We start from the raw sequence: 21,323 nt of genomic DNA on the forward strand, positions 1-21,323 counted from the left end.
CTGTGGTGAATTGTAAATATGAGATCACTGCCTGTGATCAATCCTGAATACAAGATCACAACCAATACTAGATTACTTCCTGTGATGAATTATAAATGTGGGATCACTGCCTGAGATGATGTTGAACGTAGGACCAGTGCCTGTGATCCATGCAGGCTGGAAAAGCAAAACTTACACTCTACTCTGTATTTCTCCATCTCCTGCACTTCAGCAATGGACTCCCGTAAGTCACTGGTAAACCGCAGTCGGTCTTGCAAGCTCGGGGCATTGAATATTATAAGCACTTTCCGCTCTCCCCCAGGGACAGCTGAGAGCAGTTTAATGCCATACTGGTAATCTGAAATGAAGAAACATGAGGTTTCTTTAAACAATCTTTATTCTAACAGCTGGAAATCAAATCTAACCCTTACTTAAACCTATCTATTGTATCTGGGACAGCACAGGAGAATGTGTTTGCACTTACACTGTTGCTAGAACTTGAAATATAAAGATGGTCCAGATTCTTAGCATATCTGTTAATTACACCATTGCTTAAAGGAACAGTAACACTAAAAAATGAAAGAGCTTTAAAGTAATAAATATATAATGCACTGTTGCCCTGCACTGGTAAAACTGGGGTGTTTGCTACAGTAACACTACTATAATTTATATAATAAGCTGCTGTGTAGCCATGGGGGCAGCCATTCAAGCTGGAAAAAAGGAGAAAAGGCACAGGTTCCATAGCAGATAACAGATAAGTTCTGTATAATACAATAGTGTTTTATCTGTTATCTGCTATGTGCCTGTGCCTTTTCTCCTTTGAATGGCTGCCCCCATGGCTACATAGCAGCTTATTTATATAAATTATAGTAGACTTTCTGAAGTAAACACACAACTCTTACCAGTGCAGGGCAGCAGCACATTATATTTTAGTTACTTTTATACACTTTCATTTTTTGGTGTTACTGTTCCTTTAATGGACAGGCATTCAAATGATAGAGGAGTTGCCTGCTAAGGGCTGTTGATAGGTTCCCCTGTATCTGTTATGTATCATAGCTGTCTGAGATGTATTCTGAAAGTCCCACTTACAAGAATTCTGGAAGAGCTGCATTTGCATGTCCACCAGTGGGAAGGACTGCCGGAAGCTATAGGTCACCAGGATTTTCTTCTTCTGGAAAATCTTAGTTACCTGCAAATGTGGAGGAGACCGTTAGGCCAACGCTTACAGCATTGAAGGGAGGATAGCTCTCTGGGGCAGCCAACAGATTTCAACTCACCACCAACAAATCGTTGAAGAGGAAGACCTCTCGCTGGTGCAGACCCATCCTCTGTGGGCGGTTTGGATCAGGAACCTCGTAGAGCTGGCAGCAGCAGACGAGACGTCGATGTGGAAGAGACAGAACCTACAAGTCACACAACGAAAGGGACACATAAGAGGGGAAGAGAAGGAGAGAACAGTGGATGCTGTTATGGGAAGAGAAGGAGAGCATATGTGAGAGTGGAGAGAAACAGATTAAGGAAATGGAGACCTTTATAAAGTCAGCATTAAGACAAGTAAGGGAAGTGGATAGAAAATGAACAGAGCTAGCTTCTCACCGGCTTTTTTCCGACGATCATCCTTTCTACTGCCTGCACTTGGGAGACATGGTCATCATTTGTTCTAAGCTCCCGACCCTGGATCCTTTGATAGATCCCAACCAAGAGGTCCCGAGGGATGTCCTCTCCATTATCCACCCCTGGAAATTCCAACAGTCCATAAGAAAACCAAGATGTGGTCAACAGAACCAAGGACAACACAGAATGGGAGAACATAGTGAACACTGAATACAGAACAAGAGAACCAGAGACTCCTCACCTCTAAGGTTCTTTATGAAATCGTCTAGTTTCATCTTGCGTTCGGGTTTCACACTAGGGCTGTACATGTCCGTGTTCAGCAGGATGATGGCAAATGCAAGGATGAAGATTGTGTCGGGGTTGCGAAACTGCCGCACCAGCACTGGGTTACACACACAGTAACGCTGACTGGAACATTGAAGTATTTGGGAAAATATATGATTAGTGTGGGAACAAAAATAGGCATCCATAATTAATGGAACACAACACCTTTTTCCATTATCTTGTGGGGCATACTTAATGACACATAACAGTATTCCTATTGCACGGCTTTCTTTGTTTAAGAGTGTGAGTGTCTGAACTACAATTTCATGGTTATCTGCTCAATCACTATGCCCAAGATTATCTGAGGAAAAAGGAAAATCAAATTTACCTGAAAGCTTCAATGAGTCTCTCCACTTTCTGGGCCTCCCCCTGAACTCGGATGTGCGCCTGGAATTTCCGCAAGGCTTCATCTAAGTCCATGTTGGAGAAATCCATCTCATCAACCACACAGCTGCAAATACACTACTGTCAGTGGGCTGGAATACCCCCCAGTGGGTTATAAACATCTATATGTGCTGCTCCCACTTAGTACATATGTGTAAAGATTATTAAGGCTTGTTAGCAGTCATCTAACATAAACATCCTTATACAGCTCAGACACTAAAGTGTAGGCCCCATTAATTCCCTATATGCTATAAGGTCTCAGTGCTTCCTAGGACACTAAAGTGTAGGCTCATCACTTCCCTAGAGGCTATAAGGCACATGTGTCAAACACAAGGCTGCAGGCCGAATACGGCCCTTCTGGCGGTTTTAGGTGGCACCATGTAGCACCAATCGCCTGACTGCACTGTGACTGTGCCTGACCATACAGTATCTTAATAAAAAATTTGGTTGGCGACTTAGCCTGTGTTTTAGATTTCGGCCCCCTTATATGATTGAGTTTGACACCCCTGCATAAGGCATCAGTGCTTCCTAGGACACTAAAGAGTAGGCCCCTAGATTCTTTAACGTCTCAATGTTTCCTCACACACTAAACTGTAAAAAAGGTGTAAGTCTCATGATGTAATGTTCCCTGAAACAATATAATGAAGGCCTTATTACTATATCTCATCCCAATCACCCAACCCACTGCAGTGCAGGTCATAGTGAAGGAGAAAGAAAGGCTAAATCACTGGGGGGTGCCAAATGTTAGGCAGACCGAAGAAAGAAGATGATCGATTTGTTGCAAACACCTTGACTGGTGCAGTGTTCTCCTAACAGGAGCACCGACTGGGGGTTTCAGGTAAGGGATTACAATCACTGAGGGTGCCTAACATTTTGGCACCCCCAGTGATTGTAACTTTCCTTCTCCTTTAATCTAGTACACATGCTAGGCCGCCACCTGGGTTTCCTGCCATCAAGTAGAATGAAGCACATGCCCATTCATGGCACTATTTTTCAAAACCCCACCCAAAACCCCCTTCTACTTCCCCCTATAATCCCTGCGGTTTTTGCAGCCTGTGAATAACACCTTCACATCTGCTGGGGCCCCCTCTGTCACAGGACCCCTTAAGCTGGCCATACACGTGGCGATCTCACGATGTTTCGTACGACCGTCGGTCGCACGAAACATCGTCAGATCCGCCACACACCATTCAGGGCTGAATCGGCAGGTAAGGAGGTAGAAACAATAGGATTTCTACCTCCTTCTGCCGATTCAGCTCTGAAGGGAGAATTTTGGTCAGGCGCCTTCTATGGCGCCCGATCAAAATTTTCTAACTTGGCCGATCGGCGAGCCGACCGATTTCAGCAGCTTCCTGCGATATCGGTCGGCTCGCTGACATGCCATACACGCACCGATTATCGTACGAAACGAGGTTTCGTACGATAATATCGGTGCGTGTATGGCCACCTTTACTGCTGTGCCCCCTGTCTCCCATGATGGCGGGCATGTATTCAAAACCAAGTCCAGCCCTCCTTACTCCAAAACATCCCGGTTGAACTGCTTTTGCCGGTTTCCTAGAAATTCGCCAATCATCTGCCGGCTCAGGCCTTTCCGCTCCAAAATGAAATGTGCCACCCCGACAGGGGTATCGGAGAGAAAGCCCCTCTCAATTAGGTACTGGATCCCCTTCTCTGGCTTCCTGAAATATAAACAGGGAAAAGGGTCAAAAGGGGAGACATTGGAGTTGGGCTAAAGGTAATAATTACTGAAAATGACAGTAGGGAATTTTCTCTGCTATATGAAGGAATCTGTACAGCAGATCTAAGCAATGTACAAAACAGTTATGACTCCAAACTTTTTCCTTCCATGGCCACCGAACAATATACAGAGGTTTGTCTCCCACTGCTTTCTATTTGTGGGCTGCTCTCTTCCCATGGTTCAGACAGAGGGAAGGAAAAGTGAAGTTATTCGTGGACAGATTGGGTTACTTTATCCAGGAGATGTAGCAGCTTTCCTGGGCAGCACAGAAAGAACATTCTTTTTAGGTGGATCAGTTTCTGGGTGAATGCAGGGGCAGCCAATGTTCTGGAAGAAATGTAGCACAAGTCAGCCCTACAAGCTTCTTAATCAGCTGGCCTTGCTACATTGTGCCAACAGTCAGAACAGCAGTGCAGAGAATGCTGCTGGTAATAAGGCCCAGATTAGTGGAAAAGCACTCAACTGCATCCCTGACGATAACTTGCTTACAGTTCTTGGCTCAAATTGTAGAACCCTGGGTTGCTATAGCAACAAGCCTCCTCAAAATAGAGATCTCTGAGAGCTGCTAAACGGAAGTGCCAGTCACGGAGAAAACAATTGCATTTAAAATGAAAGGGCAAGTTACACTTTGAATCAAATCCCCTATGCAGCAGGGTAATGGTAGTTGTAGTTAGACAAAACACAGTGTAGAGATGTTTTTATACTATGGCAGGGGACAGGATTGTGTACTCTTTATTCATCTTTAATGTGTCTTCAACATCTAGAGATTTAACCAATATGGCAGCTCCCACCTTTCAACTCCTGCAATTCACTGAACTGAACAAATACACTTATTCAGAGCGCTAAGGTGCTCAATGACCCAATAAAATGAATTCGATATCTATTCTTACAAGGGAAGTACACCCATTTTAATTCTAAGCAACTCCCCCATATACATCTGTGCACTATGTACAGCCACCCACGCAAGTATTTTGCAACAGCTTATAATCAGGCAATTTAAGGTAAGCAGTGTCAAAACTATAGAGGAAACAGACCCTGTGGGGGGGGGGGGGCTGAACCACTATAGCGGTAAAGAAATCCCTCCTCCCCAGCAGGCAGGAGACGCCGGTGGGGGACTACTGAAGGCAAGGAAAGGCTCCCAGAACAGTGCCCCCACCCCTCCACCGCCCAGCCATGGTAGGCCTTCTCCCATTCAAATTCTGTTCTCTGATTGAAAACAACTGCCTAGTTGCTAGGATAAGACAGACCCTGGCAACCAGATAGCTGATGATATTCCAAACTGCAGTTGCTGAACAAGCAAAACCATTCAGAAACCACACAAAAAAACTAAAAATTAAATTTTTATTTTTTTTTGCACCTGTAATATCCTTTTCTAAATTACAGTTAAAGCTCATATAAAGGTGAATTACTCATTTAGGTATGGCATACAGTGATGTCACTGCCCACAAAGCGCAATGGCATTATATATCCCTGAGGCTCCCATATACATTTATGAGCACCCAAGCATGCAATTCTGGTAAGAAGCAAACTCTACTAATAGTATTTATGTCAACATGTTATAAATTTATAAGCAATAAATATACAAGCGACCCCCATTTAAAAGCTAAGAAGGCAGCGGCAAATAATTAAACTATGAAAAACAAATAATGAAGACTAATTGAAAAGTTGCTTAGAACTGGCCTTTCTATAACGTACTTGAAGTTATCTTAAAGGTGAAAGCGTTGATCAGAAGAGAATGTGCTTCCACCTCAGACCAGCAGATGGCACTGCCCACCTTTACTTTCTTCACTAACATAGGACTTACAGCAGGATGACATCTACCCCCAATGATGTCTGCCATTTCTGCAGAAAGTTTATTTCGAACCATATAACCTGAAGAGGGGTCTTGTCAATTAAATTTAAATAATACAAACCAATCATTGCCTCTTATTTACTACACCACCAGAGTGACCTATTTTAGAAGCAGGAATACACATGGCCCCATGGTGTGAGATGGTAACCAAAATTCTGGAGCAAAACAATAATGAACCCAACAGTTACATTACTTTAGGTCAGCCCATGTTTCCTTCAGAAGCAGAGAACCCCCTGCTGGGAGGCCAGTATAATGCAACACAGAGGCTCCTATGCCAATAAAAGCACCTACTTGTTAAAAAGGTTGAGTCCAATGCGATATTGCCTTCTCTGAACCACGTCGTTGTTGAACGCAGGGGAGTCCCAGCTGTGCCGAGTCTCCCTTTGGTATGTCTGTTTGCAGAGTGTGTTGGTGGGTTCCCGCAAGCTATCGTGGGAGGAGGAGCCTGAGCTGCAGTTAATGGTCTCATTGGAGTTGGTGGTGCTGTTTAGACTTTCGTTATCGCCATCAGAATTTTCCCCAAGTTCTGGTTTGCCATGATGCATATGTCGCACCCCTCCCATGCCACCTCCTCCCACGCCCCCAGTGGTGCCATTGTTTCCTCCTACATTGTCCGTCGGAGGGGGCGGAGGTTCTGGGTGGTAGTGGCGGTGAGGATTTGGAGAGCGGACAGGCCCTTTGTGAGGTGCTTGCTTTAGGGTTCCATGAGGGCTGCAGTTTTCCTGCTCATAAACAACTTGCCTATTAAGAGACCCTCGGTCTGAGCGGTCACTAAGGTCCACAGAACTGTCACTGGGGGGCTCGATAGTGAGCAAGGGAAGGTGAGCCCCCCGCATACGGAAGTCTCGACACTCCATGCAGGGCGTGCTCCGCCGGCTGCCATTCTCCCTGCTGTCCTCCCTAGAGGAGGAAGTGGCCCAGTACTCCTGTCTGGAACTGGTTCCCTGAGGGGTGTCCTGGTCAGAGCTGGGGGGGCGGTCCAAAGAAATAGGGGACACAGGGACACCCTCGTCCATATAAAGTGTGACATCACTGAAGGAAGTAGCTGTGCTGTCTCCGTGCTGATCCCTGCTTTCCCCTTTCTCCAGGCTGCCTTTGTCGTCCCGGGGGTCAGAGCAGTGCATTGAGCGGCAACTTAAGGCGTCATCTATGGATTCAGCTAGGGACTTCACCTGGCAGAAAGAGCACGGGAGGCATTAGCTCACAGAGTATCAGCAATATACATATTCTGCATGTAAGCATTATATACATCACCAGTGGAAGGCGCCATGCTGCTTCCACAGTGAAAGTGGCATGGGAACATATAAGGGTTCTTTAGTCATGGTTTTATACATACCCCAGTGCGTGCACTTAGCTGGCTTCTGCTGAACTGGTATGTATGTGTCTATCTACTATCTATCTATCTATCTATCTATCTATCTATCTATCTGTCAATATTTAGGTTGTTTTAAGGAAGCCTCCCAGTCCTTATATATCTGATGACATTTCCTGTAGTTAAATTAATGCATTTTTTTCTTGCTTGCAGTGGCTTGCCTGTAGCACCAGTATAACTGCTGCACTTAGGGCTGCATTAAAGGGGTTGTTCACCTTTAAATTAACTTTTAGTATGAGGCAATTTGCATTTGGTTTTAATTTTTTATTGTTTGCGGTTTTTGAGTTATTTAGCTTTTTATTCAGCAGCTCTATAGTTTGCAGTTTTTGCAATCTGGCTTCTAGGGTTCAAGTTACCCCAGCAACCATGCATTGATTTGAATAAGATACAGGAATATGAATAGAAGATTGCCTGAATAGAAAGAGGAGTAATAAAAACTCGCAAAACATTTGTAGCGTCACAGAGCATTTGACTTTTAGATGATGTCAGAGACCCCCATTTGAAAGCTGGCTGCTTTGTGCAGTACAATCCTCACTTGCTGCCCTGCTTTATTCCCTGGTTTAGCCATGCAGATCAAAATGGTCCCCGGAACATCAGAGGATCTCCCTTGCAGCCCAGGCCCTATGGGTACCTGACTTGGTAGGTACCTGCCACCATAGGCATATATATACCAAGTTGAAAGCACTCACAGCTGGAGTAAGTTGAAAAAAAAAGTCAAAAATGTTTTTTGCTCCACACTCATCGTCATATATGAGTGTTGAGCAATAAACCTTTTTGACTTTTTTCTAGCTGTGAGTGCTTTCAACTTGGTATATAAATAATTCATGGGGAGCACTCGGCATTTGATATATAGATAAATAAAGAGCGGGCACTGGTGTTGGAATTTGGAAGGCAGCAAGGGAAGTTGTATTACACATCGGGTAGCTGCTGGGTTCACTTGTGCCGAAAATGGACCGACGTTTCTGAGTGCTGCAATTCGTGGCATGTTTACAGCTAATGAAGCCCCAAGCTAATTGCTCTGTCTGCTTAACAATGCAGCAAAGCAGCATTCTTAGAATAAAAGGGATGCATGTGTCCCTCTAATAAATACTTGCTAAAGTGATTTTCTGTATAATAAAGGTGTGCCTCACATTGGACAAACCTATATTAAGCCGGCCATACACCTGGCTGCGGATCTTTGCCTAATTTGGCCACTCATTCAAGTTTAAATTGTGCTGATCTGATCATTTGGCCCCTGGGCCAACAACTGGATGATAATGTTGGCCTTTGATGACCTTGCTCAATGGGATACCAATAGGGTACGCTAGCAGAAGGGCCCCAAATATGGACTATGCATCCATGCAAATGTCTATTGGGGAACAGGGTGGCAACTTTAATTGGCCCTTTCATTTAACATTATTTTATCAGAATAAAATAAATTCTATTGGGTGCTCCAAATCTCAGAAATGTTTAGTTTTTTGCAGGTAGCACATGTAAGCGTAGCAGGGAGCAGTGACGCAGATCCTTTCTGGGTGAAGTAAACCTTTTCAGTATAAGAGCTGCCTAGGAATTTTATTGACCGCTGTCGCAAGAAACAGAGAATGGAGCGGCTGCAAAGGAGAGGAATGCGGAGGTGGCAGACAATTAAACAGCAAGGGGAAGGAGGAGAGAGTGCTTTAAAAGGACTAATGTTATTTATGTGCCAGCTAAAGGATAAAGCACTGGTAATGCACAGTGTGGGCGGGGGGAGCTTTGATTCAAATACACATTTCAGGATAAGCTTGAAATACAAGGGAGACACTGGACTAGACTATCCACATCCATTAGCCATGATTATTTATCATTGCTCCTTCCCGGGCAACTGCTGTCTCCAATTAGCAGCTAGATGGGGCAGGCAGGATCCTGCTGAAACCATAGTGCTCTACTACACATCTCCAAATCCCTTGGGGGCTGCCGGCCTATAATAGCACCCCTACATGCTCTTACCTGTTTGGAAAAGGAGTCTTCCAATTCGGTGATCTCATTGCAAAATTCACCGGAGGTATTGATTGAATCGCCGTCCATTCCGCTGCAAGATCCCCCATACTGGAGGCCACGCTCCCCCTGACCATGGCAGGCTGCTACCCCTTCATCCAGCGACACAGGCTTCCCCTGGAAGTACGGAGCATTATGGCTCTTGTCGTACTCCTCAAAGGAGTACTGCATGCGCATGTTGGATAGGATTATCCGGCGAGACATGCGGCTCTCCGAAGCGGAGCTACGCAGGCGTTCAAAGTTCTTGTTCATACGATATTGGCGGAATGCTGTCTGAATGGTGCGAGCGGCTCGCCGGCTAAGGAAATAACCGCCATACTTCCTCTCCAGCATTTCCACCTGCAGGGAGTGACAAGGGTAATAACACTAGTTATGTAGTCTAGAAATATATATAAAATCCAGGCAGGCCTGGACTGAGAATCAAAATAGGCTCTGGCATTTCAAGTAAACAGAGGCCCAAACCCCTCCCCCACCCCCCAGGCCCAATAAATAGTGACTGTCTAGTCCCCTTAGGGGGTTAATAAATACACAGCTTCACATGGGAATGTTACCTTTTTATCCTGCAGGTCTGTAGACAGCTCATAACTATCAGACAAGGCTTTTGATCTCTTGTTTTCCTCTTCCTCCTGCTTGCGCAGTGCCACGCTTGCCGGCTGCAACCGGGCCCTCTGACTCCACTGGAGCCCCGGGTGTGAGGGATGGCGAGTAGGAGAGGGAAGGTCGTAGTGGTCGCTTTTCACCTCTCCACGGTACGGGGGTTGCTGGCCAGGGCTATCGACAATGGTTCCAGACTCGCTGCCCAGGGAGTCTCCCCCTTCAACACTATGGAGAGACAGGTAGGGGTAAGTGCCAAAAACAGGGAGAGACAAGGAGAGAAAAGGCAGAGCGGAACATGGGGGGTATAACAAGTGCAGGCCTAGGGCAGATGCAGTAAGGTGCAAATATTATGAGAAAAAATGCAAAAAATAAATGGCAACAAAGGCGAGAAGTGTGTCCAACTAGCGCAAAGGGAAGATTGAGAGGATCGGCATCCAGATACAGGGAAAGACATCCACAACAATGTTACAGGCACAGGGAGAGGCCAACAGCATAACAAAAAGGGGGAAATGGCAAGAGGGCAGGAAGGGAGAACGCAGCACCAGCACAGAGGGCAGGGAGAACGCAGCGCCAGCACAGAGGGCAGGGAGAACGCAGCAACAGCACAGAGGGCAGGGAGAATGCAGCGCCAGCAAGGAGGGCAAGGAGGGCAGGGAGAATGCAGTGCCAGCACAGAGGGCAGGGAGAATGCAGCGCCAGCACAGAGGGCAGGGAGAATGCAGCGCCAGCACAGAGGGCAGGGAGAATGCAGCGCCAGCACAGAGGGCAGGGAGAATGCAGCGCAAGCACAGAGGGCAGGGAGAACGCAGCGCCAGCAAGGAGGGCAGGGAGAACGCAGCGCCAGCAAGGAGGGCAGGGAGAACGCAGCGCCAGCAAGGAGGGCAGGGAGAATGCAGTGCCAGCACAGAGGGCAAGGAGAATGCAGCGCCAGCACAGAGGGCAGGGAGAATGCAGCGCCAGCACTGAGGGCAGGGAGAATGCAGCGCCAGCACTGAGGGCAGGGAGAATGCAGCGCCAGCACAGAGGGCAAGGGAAGACAGTGCCAGAGCACAGGTGTAGGAGATCACTAAAAAATATTTAGAAATGAATACACAGAAATCAGCAACACCCTTTAGATGGTCATCTGGCACAAGTACAATCTAGTGTACCAGTTAGTAATGGCATTCTGTTGGAACCCCAATGTAAGCAACCAATAAACCAAACTACAGATTAATATATCACTAGAATAGCAGCACTTGCATCTGGAACCAAGATACAGATTTCAACAATCATATCCAGCTCAGGTGCACTGTAACCATGGGAGGTTTGTTCCTACCTAGGGGAATAGGGTAGTGTATGTGAGGCAGGTGTGCTATGTATGTGTAGGGGGCATGCAATCTTTTGTGTACTGCTTGGGCAGTGCACATTATATATATATATATGTGTGTGTGTGTGTACGTATGTATGTAATGTATACATATATGCATGTATAATGTATTATATACATATATAAGCAGGGGTGCAAGAAGGATTTTGAATATGTGCCAGGCAGCCCCATACAGTGCTCATCTCATACAAAACCCACTCCTTAGGAAGCCTGCCTACTACACAGCTAGAGATTCAGCACTCACATGTATAGGGAGGCGCGCGCTGGGAGCCGATTTTGCGACCACCCTCTCTTCTTCCTCATCTTCATAATAAGTTCCCAGGGCAAAGCCAGCATAGCAGGAGAGCCTAACCTATACACCACCCTGGAGGTCTGGCAGTGCCAGAAGGATAGAGAAGCCAAGGAGGCATCAGGAGCAGGTGCGTGAAGCCGCACTGCTTGTTTGTGACAGAAAAGCCCAAATGCATCACTAAGGAGCTCACAAACACCTAGCTCTGTCCCGCCCTCTCTGAGCTCCGCCTGCTCCTGTCATAACTATTGACTCCTGCACAACACAATAATGTGCTTTCATTCTAACTGCTGCATTGCTTCCCTCCACCAGAACTCAGTGGTACTGGCTAAAAGCAATAGAAACCTTATTATATTATATATATATATATATATATATATATATATATATATATATATATATACAGTGGTGTGAAAAACTATTTGCCCCCGGGGCAGTTGACTATTATTAGGGTTTGCTCTGTCTTTTTCTGTATATATATATATATATATATATATATATATATATATATATATACAGTGGTGTGAAAAACTATTTGCCCCCGGGGCAGTTGACTATTATTAGGGTTTGCTCTGTCTTTTTCTGTATATATATATATATATATATATATATATATATATATACAGTGGTGTGAAAAACTATTTGCCCCCGGGGCAGTTGACTATTATTAGGGTTTGCTCTGTCTTTTTCTGTATATATATATATATATATATATATATATATATATATATACAGTGGTGTGAAAAACTATTTGCCCCCCTTCCTGATTTCTTATTCTTTTGCATGTTTGTCACACAAAATGTTTCTGATCATCAAACACATTTAACTATTAGTCAAAGATAACACAAGTAAACACAAAATGCAGTTTTTAAATGAGGGTTTTTATTATTTAGGGAGAAAAAAAATCCAAACCTACATGGCCCTGTGTGAAAAAGTAATTGCCCCCTGAACCTAATAACTGGTTGGGCCACCCTTAGCAGCAATAACTGCAATCAAGCGTTTGCGATAACTTGCAACGAGTCTTTTACAGCGCTCTGGAGGAATTTTGGCCCACTCATCTTTGCAGAATTGTTGTAATTCAGCTTTATTTGAGGGTTTTCTAGCATGAACCGCCTTTTTAAGGTCATGCCACAACATCTCAATAGGATTCAGGTCAGGACTTTGACTAGGCCACTCCAAAGTCTTCATTTTGTTTTTCTTCAGCCATTCAGAGGTGGATTTGCTGGTGTGTTTTGGGTCATTGTCCTGCTGCAGCACCCAAGATCGCTTCAGCTTGAGTTGACGAACAGATGGCCGGACATTCTCCTTCAGGATTTTTTGGTAGACAGTAGAATTCATGGTTCCATCTATCACAGCAAGCCTTCCAGGTCCTGAAGCAGCAAAACAACCCCAGACCATCACACTACCACCACCATATTTTACTGTTGGTATGATGTTCTTTTTCTGAAATGCTGTGTTACTTTTACGCCAGATGTAACGGGACACGCACCTTCCAAAAAGTTAAACTTTTGTCTCGTCGGTCCACAAGGTATTTTCCCAAAAGTCTTGGCAATCATTGAGATGTTTTTTAGCAAAATTGAGACGAGCCTTAATGTTCTTTTTGCTTAAAAGTGGTTTGCGCCTTGGAAATCTGCCATGCAGGCCGTTTTTGCCCAGTCTCTTTCTTATAGTGGAGTCGTGAACACTGACCTTAATTGAGGCAAGTGAGGCCTGCAGTTCTTTAGATGTTGTCCTGGGGTCTTTTGTGGCCTCTCGGATGAGTTGTCTCTGCGCTCTTGGGGTAATTTTAGTCGGCCGGCCACTCCTGGGAAGGTTCACCACTGTTCCATGTTTTTGCCATTTGTGGATAATGGCTCTCACTGTGGTTCGCTGGAGTCCCAAAGCTTTAGAAATGGCTTTATAACCTTTACCAGACTGATAGATCTCAATTACTTTTGTTCTCATTTGTTCCTGAATTTCTTTGGATCTTGGCATGGTGTCTAGCTTTTGAGGTGCTTTTGGTCTACTTCTCTGTGTCAGGTAGCTCCTATTTAAGTGATTTCTTGATTGAAACAGGTGTGGCAGTAATCAGGCCTGGGGGTGACTACAGAAATTGAACTCAGGTGTGATAAACCACAGTTAAGGCTGATGCCACACCAGGCGTAGGGCTGATTTTTTCAGCAAGTGGAAAAACGCTTGCCGAAAATTCAGCCCTACGCCTGCTACTTGTGCCTGCAGCCGAATGAATGGAATACGCGCGGGTGCAGGCACATGTAGCCGATAAACGCACGAAAACACGAGAGAATGCAAAGTCTCGCGTTTTCATGCGTATATCGGCTACATGTGCCTGCACCCGCGCGTATTCCATTCATTCGGGTGCAGGCACAAGTAGCAGGCGTAGGGCTGAATTTTCGGCACGCGTTTTTCCGTTTGCCGAAAAAATCAGCCCTACGCCTGGTGTGGCATCAGCCTAAGTTATTTTTTAACAAGGGGGGCAATCACTTTTTCACACAGGGCCATGTAGATTTGGAGTTTTTTTTTTCCCTTAATAACGTAAACCTTCATTTAAAAACTGCATTTTGTGTTCAATTATGTTATCTTTGACTAAGAAAGAAATCAGGAAGGGGGCAAATAGTTTTTCCACACCACTGTATATATATATATATAAATATATATATATATATATATATATATATATATATATATATATATATATGTATATGTATACATATGTATATGTATATATATATATGTATATGTATATATATGTATATATATGTATATATATATATATATATATATACAGAAAAAGACAGAGCACACCCTAATAATAGTCAATATATATCAGTCCTGATGGTGTCTGCACTCCAAGGCTTTAGTATTCTGTGGGGTGCACAGCCAAAATCTGAGTATTTAGCATGAAATAATCCATGGCCGGCACACCCTTAAAATTAAAAAAAAAAAAAAAAAAAAAAAATATATATATATATATAATATAAACCAGTCTCTCGTGCATTTTAAGCTACGTTACAACTTTGAGCACAAATGTCAGGGTCCATACAAACCACGCAGCATGATCAGCTTCATAACATCAGCCAAGGAATACAATAAAATTGTCATTGGGACAAATGTATCTGTAGGTATGGGGTCCCAGACACTTGCAACGAAAATGAGGTTTACATTCCCTTTAAAATCCTTGGGGCTCAACAGCAGTTCTGTTTTCTCAAGCCACGGCAGGATGGATGATAAAATTTTGTCTCCCAGAGTTCAGCTGCTCAGTGTTTTATATAAAGGCAACTTAGATGCAAGGCTGACTGTTCCTTTAAAGCTTCATTAACATTCAGGTCAATTCAGCTGACTGTTGTTTACACCAAGCAGTGAAATACAGCAACAAAGGGGAAGACGCTTAACCTTCTCACACCCTCAGAGCTTGTCATCACACAAGATAATAAATCCTAGTTACAAAAGCTGAAGTTATATCTCAAATAGTAAATACTATAGGGAGGTATTTTAACATTCCACTTTTACTGACTATAAAAAGCTTTATTTAGAATGTCATTTTGTCCTTCCTGTTCTCTGGTTCTGACTCGGTTAACAATGTAGCAGAAGCCAGTCTGCCTCCAGGGCTGTTAAACTGCTGTCTTCTGCTACTGTTTCAAGAGTGAGCTCCAGCAGTGTAGATTATAGAGTATAAGAATACTCTATAAAAAGTATAAGAATACTGGTCTCAACAGCCATTTCATAACTTTAAAATCAAGGTAAATTAATTTATATTGGAAAGTTGCTCAGAATGATCATTTCTTTCATTATGCAAAAAGGTTTTGGGAGGTGGACCCCTTCAAGGCATGTATGTCCAGATTTGAGGTAAAAGCATTGCAAGGAGACTGGGTGCGACAGGTATTTATCAAAATTCCAACTCTCGGGCATCTACATATAAAGCAGTGACTTTGCTCAGTAACGGAAACTGCACCAACCTGTTTCTTCCCTTGGCGGCGATACGTGCAGGCCCAGGGGGGCAGAGGGGCAGGAGCCGATGGCTGGTATGAAGGTAGATGCAGGCTTTGAAGAGAGCCAGGAACAAGCAACGCCCTGTCACACACCAGCAATATTTCCATTGACATCAGCATAACGTCGGGGACGGCTCGGCCAGCCAATTAGGTGCCAACCCCTCTGCTGCTCCTTTGGGCTTTAATTCAGTGCAACAGAACGAGGCTGAACCTTAATTAACCAGCTTATTGGAACTTAAAAGATTAAAGGGGAAGTTCATCTTTGGAACAGTGATCATTTTCACATAAAGTACTTTTTAACTTTTTTATGAGCTTACTTTTATAAAATGTTTAATGAGTTCTTTTTACTACATGTTACAGTGCAGGAATATATATATATATATATATATATATATATATATATAGGAACAAACGGAGCACACCCAATTAAAGTTCAAATGCCCAGGGTGCTAGCAAAAACATATAAAGCAAGACAGTGAGCTGCACACACCAGGACTTGACAAAAAAATGATAAGTTTATTTAAGCAAAGAAATCCAACGTTTCGAGCACTAACTGTGCTCTTCCTCAGGGAAAAAAACACACACCAGGTTTTTTTCCCCGAGGAAGAGCACAGTTAGTGCTCGAAACGTTGGATTTCTTTGCTTAAATAAACATCATTTTTTTGCCAAATCCTGGTGTGTGCAGCTCACTGTCTTGCTATATATATATATATATATATATATATATATATATATATATATTGCTGCCCTTATGCCTGTGGTAAACCAGCGGTGGCTACCAGGGTGCCCTAGGCACACCCTAGGGATTAGGCGACACCCCTCTCTAGATTCTACTAAGGGGATTGTGATACTTCCAATAATCTGGAAAATAGTAAGCTGGCTTGTAAACAATGGATGCACAGGCAAGCTTGAAACTGTAACACATCTTAACCCTTTCACTGCTAGCCGTTTTGGTCAAAGCGGAACTCGTCTGGTCAGACAGTTTTTGAACATTTTGCACTGTTTCACTTTAGGGGCCTTTCCTCCAGGGGACTTTTCGTTTACCCAGGAAAACTATATATCCTTTTTTTCAGGACAAACTAAGCTTTCAAAATATGGTAGAATTTTGGTGTAACTCCAATTCTGTAACAAGATATAGGCTTCTAAATGTCTAAAAAAAATAAAAATAAATCATATTTTCCATAATATAAACACATACACCAGAAACAAAAATTATTTTATGCACAAAAATATAACCGATTTGAAAAGTCCCATGTCTCCTGAACGTGCCAGTACCAAATATGGAGATTTTTTATGGAAATTTCTCACTTGTATAGGTCACAAAATCCAAGCAGTACACTAGCAAATTCCCAAAGCCCTGCTCCAGAAAGCTGCATACTTTAGATTTCAAGGCCAAAAATTACACTAACAGAAGGTTTATCCCAGAAAATGATACATTTTTGGAAAGAACAGGTTCTGGGAAATCCAGAATAGGTAGAACTGTCTGTCTACTCCAAACTACCAAGTTGCAATGCTTTCCTAAAGATTGTTTTTTTATCAATAAAGTAACCAAATAAAACACAATAAATATGAACGCCAGGGGTCCACTGAACAGTTTGATGCCCAATATGTATAGGTTTACCTAAGTATGTGGCATGTAGGGGCCCCAATGGGAACATACCCCCATAGGATCTATCATTTCTGTCATTTCAGCTCCAGCAAAATCAACACATTTACATCACTTTATGTTGCATAAAGCTACAAAAAAATACGCTCACCCCAGCGCATATGAATTTTCTCAGCTGTCAACTCAGGTTCTGCAAAAAAAAGCCCAATGACCCTGTATTATGTGTGTAAGACCCCCTAACTATACAGAGACCCCCAGAAAACCATATATTTTTTGGAAAGTACACATTCTGATGAATTCAATATAGGTAAAGTTATTTTTCTACACCAAGGTACCCATGGCAAAGCTATGCTAAAATATTGATCAGGAACAGTAATACAGGGATAAAAAAAATGCAATAAAACCACAAAACACAAAATAAGTCACTACAATTAGTGGTCAGAATATCTGATCCAATAGTCACGCTGTCAAAAAAAAAAAAAGTTTGTGAGTGTTTGTGTACACATGTGTGTACACATCTTAAAGTTGTGTGCAAAATGAAAAAAAACAGCTATGCTAAATTGTGTGCTGGATGTGTGTGTACATGTGTGTAAATGTATGTAAGTGTGTGTAATAGTGTGTGTAAATGCACATAATTGACACTTACCTGAAGCAGGGATTGCTTGTAGGATCCTCCGTGCAGCAGTCCTCAGCAGGAAGTGAGTGGGCGGAGGAGCTGGGGGGGGGGGGGGAGGAGCAGGACAAGCAGTAGACGCAATGCGATTGCGTGGAGGTCAGTCCTGTGACGATCGCATTGCAGGACCAACATGACAGCCCCCTGGCTCGTTGCCCAGGGGGCTGTCATCGCTCCAAACTCTCTGCAGAGGCCGCACATCTATCTGCAAAGAACGTACGGTGCACGTGCTTGCCAAATAAACCCTTTTTCTGAAAGCACGTACGCCGCCCGTGCTTGGCAGCTAAAGGGTTAAAGGAGTTGTTCACTTTTAAGTTAACCTTATATATTATATATGCAGGGAACAATATTCTTCAATTGGTCTTCATCTTTTATAATTTGTAGTTTTCTTTTGTTTTTTTTTTAGTTATTTCACTTTTTGTTCAGCAGCTCTTCAGTTTGGAGTTTCAGCAGCTACCTGGTTGCTAGGGTCCAAATTACCTTGGTAACCAGAATGTGGTTTGAATGAGAGGCTAATTAATGAATAGGAGAGGACCTGATTAAAAAAATAAGCTTTAAAGGAGACATTTTGGATAAATAAAAAAAATCTTTTTTTTCTTGCCAGAAGTACAGTAGGAGGGGAAGAGCCAATCGCAGCCCTGCAGTCACACAAGCAAAGACAGGTTTCAGTTCCCTATCAGGTCAGCCTAGCTGCTGATTGGTTCATATTCTACAGAGCAGTGTGCTGCCGGTCCCCATGCCCAGCCTGGCAAAGGAGGCAGCAGGAAGGGGTTTGGAGGAATTTCTTAAAGTGATACTGACACGGAAAAAACAACTTTGTTACTTGAAATTCCCAAACCTGACTGTTTTGCCAACCTGACTGTCCCTTCTCAGCCTGACAGTTATAGCTTCTAATGCTAACGGCCTCCTGCTGCACAAATATGGCCGCCCCCTCATAGAGGAACATGGGGGATCAGATAGGGAATGTAAAAACATCGGACAAATAATTTTATGGCAAAATTATAAATAGCATGCAAAGACATTGTTATGATAGATAGAAAAAAGGTTTAATTTCTGGTGTCAGAAATCTCTTTAATAAATCTGTCTGAAACGCAACTTTTTTGAGCACAATCCTTCAATATTTAGAGGAGTATAATGCACTGATACATTATTTTCACATGATATGTATCTTTTTAAAAGTAACCACAACAAAAAAAAAATTGTAGCTTCACAAAGCAATAGCTTTTTTAGCTGCTGGGGTCAGTGACCCCCATTTGAAAGCTGGAAAGAGTCAGATGAAAGCAAATCATTTAAAAACTATAAAAAAAAATAAAAAAAAATAAATGAAGACCAATTGAAAAGTTGCTTAGAATTGACCATTGTACATTATACAAATGAAAGGGAAAAACATCAAATATATATTGAGCGTTTAACGGGAGGTAACCACTAACTATAAATAAATAAGTATATAATGAATCCATTATTTTCAAATTCGACCAAACCCCGAATCCTTCATGAAAGATTTGGCCGAATACGGAACTGAACCCTAATGCAAATTAGGACAAGGAACCGCTTAAGAGAACCATGCGTGTCGAAATTTTTTTTTTAATCACAAAAAGTCTCGTAATTTTAAAGATTTGGTTCAGCCAGTAGCGAATCCTGGATTCGGTGCATCCCTATAAACAATGTTTTCCTTTTACCACAAGTTGCTTTTTGCAAGAGTGAGACAGGGAATCATTGTTGGTTCCTCTGAACCTAATGTCACATGACCAGGCTGCATAGATCTAAGCACAAAGATATAGTACAGTCCGTTGGAACAGCACGCTGGCACCCAATCGCAAGCCTCTCAGGTGCCCAGTGAAGATAATTACTGATGACACTGGACAATGAAAGGTCTGTGAGGAGAAAGGGATCATTTCCCATAATGCTGCTGGAAGTAGATATAAGTCACATGATGGCCATTCTCAACAACAAAAGCAGTAGATAAATGACCCAAAGCCCTAAATCAGGGGTGGCCCCCATGGATTTCTGGTGGACCGCGGTCAAGCCGGGGATGTGGAAGTGCTCCGTGAATTCGTACGTACGCATTCACGCCGCACTTCCGCATCGGTTTGGTAAATCGTCACCGAAGAAATTCTGGCCCCCCTGCCCTAAAGGTCCCCATACACTATAAGATTCGCTCGCTTGGCCATGTCGCCAAGCGAGCAGATCTTCACCCGATATCCCCCACCTACGGGTGGGTGATATCGGGTAGCAAGTAGCTAAAAAAAAAATTTGGCCCTGGGGCCAAACGATCGAATTACATTTGCGGCCATGGGGCAGTCGGTTCAGGGACCGCATCAACGAGCCGATGCAGTCCCCGATCCAACTGGATTTTCTAACCTGCCCGATCGAGATCTGGCCAGATATCGGTCGGCCAGGCCGCTCGGTTCTGCCCATACACGGGCCGATAGTAGCTGCCGATATCAGTCCCTTGGACCGATTCGGCAGCTTATCGGCCCGTGTATTGGGACCTTAATTTGTTGCTTTCTAGGTTAAAGGGAAAATTACAGAATAGACATAAAAAGAACAGCGTACAGGCCCCTCTCCTAAGGAAAAGGTTTGGGAAAGGCTGGCACGGTGTAAGGAAAAATTCTGAATTTAGTTCAGGGATGTGCAACAGGCAGAATTTTATGGATCTCATGTGTGGCCCCTGATCAAGCAATACCAGAAGGATTTTATGCAACATGTAAATATAAATACTGAGGGGCCTTATCTGCCCACCTGTTTTGGGCATCACTTCTGTTCAGCATTATATAACTTATCATGCACACAAAACAGCCCGTCTCTGTATAGTTATGCATAAGGCAAAATACCCCATATCGTTTGCCTCAGGGGGGAAGTCAATGGGACCAGTCCCTGGATCAGCTTTGCACTAAAAGTTCATTTCAGTAACTTTGTATTTTTTCTTTTGCTATAAAGGTATCCAACTCCTTTCTTGAAGCTATCTAATCTATCTGCCAGTACAGCTGCTTTAGGGAGTGAATCCAACAACTTCACACGACATAACCTTCATTATTTTTAATTGGGTGCCCTCGCATCCATTGGAAGAATCTACTAGTTAAAGGAAAACTATACCCGCGAGCAATGTAGGGCTCTATAAAACACAAACAAGCCAAGGCACACATACATGCTAGGCCACATCAGCCAATTAATGGACATAGTTCTGTCTTTTGCAATCACACTTCAGTTAGAGCTGCATTATTTCCTGTCAGGTGATCTCTGAGGGAGCACACAGCGGAAAAGGGCAGTATTTACTGATATAAATATTCCAGTTTGGTGAGATTCTTTCATAGGTCACTTAACATAGTATAAACTAAGTATTCATCTATGGTCAATAATCTGTTCTCCACTGTAAACATTCCTAAATAAGGTTGGCCATGGTTTCCTCATAACTGAGATCTTCCATACCCTTTAGCTACATAGTTGGTCTAATCTGGCCTTCCTCTTTTTCATTATTACTCATATTAAACATCCTGAAGACCAACATTGCACCACATATTCTGGATAGA

The 21,323-nt window shown here is 43.4% G+C and overlaps 1 protein-coding gene across 5 annotated transcripts in view; it reads right to left on the reverse strand.

The window, feature by feature from the left end:
* The window catches only part of iqsec2 (IQ motif and Sec7 domain 2), a 120,170-nt gene that overhangs the window by 6,485 nt on the left and 92,362 nt on the right, over positions 1-21,323 (reverse strand). For 4 of the 5 annotated variants that reach the window (XM_002940970.5, XM_004916745.4, XM_004916747.4 and 1 more), the window contains 10 exons: positions 9,828-10,098; positions 9,229-9,615; positions 6,183-7,063; positions 3,819-3,980; positions 2,246-2,368; positions 1,835-2,001; positions 1,576-1,715; positions 1,257-1,382; positions 1,069-1,168; positions 176-337 (listed from right to left, as the gene is read on the reverse strand). In XM_002940970.5, coding sequence (XP_002941016.2) covers positions 176-337; positions 1,069-1,168; positions 1,257-1,382; positions 1,576-1,715; positions 1,835-2,001; positions 2,246-2,368; positions 3,819-3,980; positions 6,183-7,063; positions 9,229-9,615; positions 9,828-10,098 — 2,519 coding nt within the window. Of the gene's footprint in view, positions 1-175; positions 338-1,068; positions 1,169-1,256; positions 1,383-1,575; positions 1,716-1,834; positions 2,002-2,245; positions 2,369-3,818; positions 3,981-6,182; positions 7,064-9,228; positions 9,616-9,827; positions 10,099-11,483; positions 11,735-21,323 lie in introns of those variants that run through there. The other variant, XM_004916746.4, reaches the window with a different exon arrangement.

This window comes from Xenopus tropicalis, chromosome 8 (genome assembly GCF_000004195.4).
Source record: "Xenopus tropicalis strain Nigerian chromosome 8, UCB_Xtro_10.0, whole genome shotgun sequence".
NCBI lineage: Eukaryota > Metazoa > Chordata > Amphibia > Anura > Pipidae > Xenopus > Xenopus tropicalis.